Below are 6,846 nucleotides of genomic sequence, written 5' to 3'. Positions count from 1 at the left end.
TCCTTAGTTTTTCCCTCACCCTCCTTTTTTTTTTTTTTTTTTAAATCTGAAGTTCCCTCCGCTTCCCATGAAGCTCTTGCTGGCTGCCCACAGTGCAGCAAACTGCTGCCAGAAAATTCCTGCAGTGGTTTAGTTCTCTTAGATTTTTGGGTTTGGAGTTTGTCCAACCTCCATAGCAAAGCGCGTCTCCCATTCTACATCAACTCAACACTCAAATTCATACAAAATAGTCAACTCAATGATAGTTTTATAAAATTTAAATTTATGCTTCCGCTTAACTGAACGGTCTTGTCAATTAGAGCTATACAATTTGCAAAAAGAATGCACTGACGCAATTAAGTTTGATTATTTTTTATGAACATCTCTACAACCAATATAAATAAAATGGAATCAGCATTGGATCTTAATATAATGCTATTGTAATTTCAAAATCTATGGTCACTCCACAACTTATTATAATACTAATGACTACTGCAACATAAATATCACTAACAATTCAAGTTATTAAGATGACATGAAAAGAATTGTTTTATCACTTAATAATGAAAATTTTGCTTTCCAATACTAATTAAATAGCCCATTTGAAATAACAGTCTGATGCTTTTTGGAGCCTGCAGGACTGGAAATTATAAAAAAAAAAAAAGCGAGGAGAGGGTTTCATAATCAAAATTTCAGGTCGAAATAAGTACTAAATGCTTTGGAATGAAGAAAGGAAAATTTAAACTACTCTCCTCTAATCAGCCAAACGATAACAAGATGTATAGGCTAGAACACGTTACCAAAGAAGAAGTTAGCCAATTGGATACTGATGGAGAATATTAATTTGCAACGAAAAGAACTCAAAAGAATGGTAACATGAACCAGATAATAAGACCAGGATCATACATTAGCAAAATAAAAATAAAATCAATGTTATTAAAGTTTAAGGAAGTGGCAGAAAGGCTCTTTGTCAAACAAGGTCAAGAAAATATATAATCAAATATAATGGCTTAAACAATAAAATCCAAGTGCCTAAAAAGAAATATTAATGAAGTATTAGCCTTCAAATAGGTCAAACCAGCCCACAAAAGCACAAGGGGTCTTAGGTAAGCTATAAAAAATCAAATCAAACCGTAACAAATATGAACCAAGCCTTATTTATGCCCATTTATATTTCAGTCAAACTTCTCATATTACTTTAATTTAAATTCTTAGATTTTTTTTAATTGGATAAGAATACGCATAAGTTTGAACATTTGTTTGATTTTGATAGGAATATAATTGCATTTAAATATTTGGCTTTATCCGTGTAACTTATTTTCTATAGATAAGGACCCATGAAATGTGATTGAATTATTATTGATTGATTATTATTAAATGAATGCAAATTATTTGCGATCAATTCAGTCCTCTCTAAGTTCAAGTTATGTACATGAATCACTTTAAATTGTATATACAAAGTTACTTCTCTTCCCCTCTCAATCAATTTTTGGTATCAAAGCCCCAATACATCCAAGAACCAAAACACATCATAAAATTCTTGGAGATATAAGCTAGCATACAAATGATCAAAATCTACCTTCAAACATCATGGTCGCAATTCCTACTATTTATGATTTGATGTGTACACAAAACTTAGGATCAACTTTATATCTTGTCATGAATTCAAAGCCTTCCATGGTTGTCCTTGGCTTAAAAGATGTGGTCAGCACATCATCTACAAGCAAGATCATTGATCTAGATCCAATAGATGTATTAGGTCCTAATGATCATCCTACTGTCGAGGATGTGGTTGACCTAAATTAAGAGTCTTATAACTCTGATGATAGCATTCACAATATAAAAGCACAAGTGAATGAATAGTTTCAAATCATATTTTCTAAGAGGGACGGAAATAAAAAGAAAATACATTGATAATCAACCAGATATATCAGACTACATGCAAGACATTGTAAATAAGGACTCTTAAGTTCTCCTTTTTGTCAAAAAGACTCTTTCTTCTTTGTTATCAAGTTATCAAGGACAGTGTACTTTGGTTTATTCTTTTTCAATTGGTGTTTCTTATAACTGTTTTATGCTGTTTTCATTTTATTAACTTGTTATAAAATCTTTTATTTTACAAAAAAGCCTAAAATTCCAATTTTCATATCGAACCAACCTAAACCCTAAACCAGCCATATCACCCAAGCCCCTACTAATTCCTGCAAACCCTAAACTCCTATTCCACCTCTACTTGCAAACCTGTCCAAGAAACTGATAGGAAATACTTGAGTACGCAAGTAATCCAAGAAGAAATACTTGAGTTCGCAAGCAACCCTATCAATAATTGGTCAAAACAGCGAGAAAAACAAAAAAATCTGGAGGAAATCAATCTAAAAACGATAGATTGCAATAGTAGAATCAAAGAAAAACAAACTCCAAGCAAGATACAATTGATCCTCAATTCAAGAGGAGGATCGTCTCTCCCAATCTCTAGATTGTGGATCTAGAGCACAAGACACCAAGAAGACTCCAAGAGAAAAACTCCAAATCATACATAGCTCTAACCCTAATTTCCTCCCTCCTACTTAAAGCATACACTAATTAATCAAGATCAATTTACTAAACAGCCCTCGCCGCCCCGTCCTTTCCCTCCAAGGGATTTGAATTTGATTCTTAGTGGACCACACTTCCCTCTCTCTCTCTTTGACGCCGCCCTCTCCTGGTGTAAACCAAGACCGGCCCACTAGGGGCCGGTTGTCGGGGGACCGATCTAACATAAACCAAATGCTTTTATGCATGCTTTTCTCAGTCATTCTACCACACACAAATCTCACATATGTAATCAATTCTTCTCCTGTACCAAACTTGTGTACGCATCTCTCAACCTTTTAGCTCCCATTCTCACCTACTTCACATGCACACTATCATGTGTCTACATCCTCACCGCTTGCTTATCAACTCCAACACATATGCTCCACAGACGTACATTGCTTCTTGCACATGCTTTCAGCCTCAACAAAGCCCTTCTATCTCATGTCAACTTTGCACTGCTTCCCTCCAATCATGTGATTCTATTATTCTTGTATGTTGACCTCATTGCAATAATGCAGCAAACACAATGCATCCCAATATCATGCCACCTTCATCACTCTACCATCCATTCGAGTCTTCTTCAACTATTACTTTGACTACAACCTCAATCGCATCAATGCAGGCACAAAAACACTAGACTCGTTCTATTATTCTCATTTGTTGTCCAAGTTGCAATAAAACAGCAAACACAATGTATCACAACAATATTGTGTCACCTTTGCCACTCTACCATTCATTCAAGTCTTCTTCCACTATCTCTTTGCCTACAACCTCAATCGCAACATCAGCGCATGCACAAAAACACTAAGCTCCATCTCCGACCCACCGGACCGACCATTAAACCACAAAGAGCTGAAAGAAGATCTCTAATTACACAAATATCGCAGCTTTCTTACATTCAGCCATGCTGTGATGAGAAATAATCTCTATTGATTATGGGATAAATTGCATATATGCAGCAAATCTTTAAACCATGTATGAAAAAGTAAATAGTTGATCTAAATTAAAAATTAACCTTGCCATGGTCCTTCAACTTACCATACCTGGTGAGAATTACATGCAAATAAATTGAATGCTTAGCCAAAATTTCTCTTGTTCATTGCTATATGAACTTGAACTAAATTATGTTTTGCATACCCAAAAGGCACTAAACTTGATTTAAACCTAATTCAACTACTACTCCACCATGATCAAATGACCAAGATTTTGTTTACAAATTTAAGTATTGATATTTTATTTCTTTATGGATTTCAAAAAAGATTTGTTTTTTTTTTTTTTAGATAAAAGGTACTAGTTTCTTCCTAACAAAAAATTTTTGGCTGTCAAAATAACTTTTTCCCCTCGGATATGAAGTCGCTAATATTCCATGGTGTAAAGCTCGAAGAATTGTGCATTCAATTCTAACTTTGTTCTTTATTCCATCATCATTGCCTCTACCCTCCACGTCATCTATAGCTCATTGTTGCTTCATTGTGCTATGAGATTAAAATATCGTAGATCTTCCATACAAATAGATTTTTTAAATCATTGAAATATTACTTAAGACCTCAAATCCTAATCCTTGATGTACAATGTGCATTAAGTTTCATCTAATAATGAGGACGAGGAATATGGATGGGTCCAAAAATAATAGATAAGTTCAATCTATAAGCTCAAATGATCCAACACACACCCATGATAGATGAAAAAGGCTAACTCAAGATCCTCACCCCAAAACCTCCCCTTCCAGCTTAATATAGATAAGGGGTTGAACAGCCTCATTTATATCCACAAACTTTGGCATTAGAGTGGGGCCTCCTTGCCTCTTGGTAAAACAGCCATTTTCAAGCATTTCTTTCCCAACATTCATTAGAAGAAGTTTCCTAAATTTAGAGAGAATCGCCTTAGATGGTTTGGACACATAAAACGTCAACCTACTGATTTGACCTATGTTAAGAAAGAGAGAAGTAGACCTAAAAAGACTTGGTTAGAAAATATCAGAAATGACATTTTTTTTATTAGATTTAAATGAAATTTGACCCTTAAGATGACACAATGGAGAAAAAGGATTCATGTAGCCGACCTCACATAGAGGGATAAAGGCTTGATGTTGTTGTTGTAACCTAGATCAAAGCATGGTTATATAAATATTTTGACTCATTAGACATTATTGATAAGGGAGCAACTAATTCAATCCAGTTTGAATCATCAACTCATGAGACATCTTATTCAGAAAATATTAAGATAAAACAGACTTAAAATATATTACAATTTAATACTTCAAGAATAAAATTATTACATATACCAAAAAAGAATCTCTCTCTTCCTTATCTCAATAATTTATCATTATTTTTCTTTTAATTTATCATTATTTTATCATTTTATTACAATGTTTACTTTAATTGGAATCAGCTTATCTCTTTCATAATAAATAAATCAACTCAAACTTGTACAATTGAAGCTCGAGCTCAAGCTCAGGATGGGGTTGACTCAAGTTCAACTCAACTTGTTTACACCACTAATTATCCATTTAGTGTATCATGAATCAAAAGTGGAAGAAATTAGCATTGTAGGATAGACAATCAATATGCAAAAGCAACTTTTACAAAAAACCAAGGAATAAAAGAGTAATAACATCTCATCACAAAAGGGAAGAAATAAAATTCTCTTGCTTCTTGTCCCACGCATCTAAGACATGCATGAACACTTTGGTTCAATATTGTAAAATTTTCTCTACAATGGCTCACAGTGCATCTATAAATGGAAGCTACCTGTTGCATCATCTAAATTATATCATCCGTTCTAATCATTTCTACGTCTACTTCTCTATCATCTAATCAACAACTTTGCTGCAGTCCCAGAAAATTAGTACTGACTTCATAATCGATCCAAAAAGATAATACCTTCACTCTCACCTACCCCCTGATTGCAGATATGTGGAAATTACAAGGCCATTGTCCATAAAAAAGGATCTCCCCTAGCTTATAGCTTATCCCTGGTGACATAGGCTCCAAAAGAAATTCCCTTCATAAATGTAACAAAAATATTCCATCTCATAGACGTAGCAAGAAAAAAGAGGGTCCAATAACCTACTATTGTAAAACGCAAGCTTCAGCAGTTCAGCTCATGTTCTTACCAAGTACAAAACACAGAAGAACTGATTTTAATCAAAGGAACCATTAGTTCCCCACTGCCCCTATACTAATTGACCGGTTTGAATCTATCAAATCCCTATTTATTAAAAAAAAAACATAGTAGTATGAAAAATGATGGAAATCGTCTATGAAATGCCTCAAATCCCAACACACAGCACATCAACTGATCCCAGTCCCCAGTTTTTCTTTCACTGGACAATATAAACTAATATCAATCAACACGCCCATGAGCATTCAACCATCTCCACACCCCTTTAAAAAAGCAGCTCCACATGTCGGCTTCCTCTCCAACTCCCAAGTCCGAAGTACCAAAAATAGGAGTTCCCAAATTTACCACCATCAATCTCTGCTAATGCCTTAATATCAAGCGCTAAAAAATCAAGTTCGAGAATGTACCCGCACTCGTTCTACCATAACAGCTCGGACCAAATCACAAATCCTAATCCCTAAACAAGTGAGAAAAAGAGAGAAAAAAAAAAAAAAACAGAATCGAGGGCAAAATAAATAACTCAAAAGGTTTGGGCTGCTTACCATAGATCATACGACCTATGCCTGTGACCCTAATTGGGATTTTAAAACCCGATTTTCCGCCGCCTCCGCGGCGATAACGATCTTCGAAATCAGAGATCGGGAGCTACCGATGTCACAGAAACCGCCGTGGAGCTCTCGATTGAAGACCCGGAAACCTTCCCTTGTTGGTAATTATCTAGAAAAAATCCTCTGTCTCTCCTTCTCTCTCTTTGTCCCTGTCTTGGGGTTTCTCTCTCTCTAGCTGAGCTCCTCGTGCCTGCACACCAAACAACGCTTCTTCGCAGCACCTCCGGCCCAGCTCCGGTAAAAAGATAAAAGGACGGTCGTGGTGTTTTGATTTCTAGTTTTCCTTACTTGTTCGAAGAACAGTGCCGTTTGGAGGTAGAATTACAGAACTACCCTGTTCCAATAATCTATGAGCCGTACGCATGTTCCTCCTGGATTCTTGCGAGGTAGATGGAATGACCGGAATGCACCCGGGCAGCCTCGGTGACTACGGAAGAAATGTTAAGACTAATAAATATATTTTTGGGATTTTTAGTAACGTATTTAAATTTTAATATTTAAACTTTTATGTTTATTTAATAAAATATTTAGATTTTAAGTAAAAAAAATATTAATACATTGT

General features: G+C 35.2%; 1 protein-coding gene across 1 annotated transcript in view; it reads right to left on the bottom strand.

Moving 5' to 3' along the window:
- Positions 1 to 6,550, bottom strand: part of LOC110111306 (myosin-17) — a 35,990-nt gene extending 29,440 nt beyond the window's left edge. The window contains exon 1 of the mRNA XM_020843112.2: positions 6,219 to 6,550. Within this exon, the coding sequence (XP_020698771.1) occupies positions 6,219 to 6,221 (3 nt within the window). The 5' untranslated portion in view covers positions 6,222 to 6,550. The remainder of the gene's footprint in view (positions 1 to 6,218) is intronic.
- Between the last annotated feature and the right edge of the window lie 296 nt (positions 6,551 to 6,846).

The sequence above is a fragment of the Dendrobium catenatum genome, unplaced genomic scaffold, assembly GCF_001605985.2.
Source record: "Dendrobium catenatum unplaced genomic scaffold, ASM160598v2 fragScaff_scaffold_665, whole genome shotgun sequence".
NCBI classification, from domain to species: domain Eukaryota; kingdom Viridiplantae; phylum Streptophyta; class Magnoliopsida; order Asparagales; family Orchidaceae; genus Dendrobium; species Dendrobium catenatum.
The sequence above is the reverse complement of the archived record's forward strand: the minus strand, read 5'-3'. Positions and strand labels throughout refer to the sequence as shown.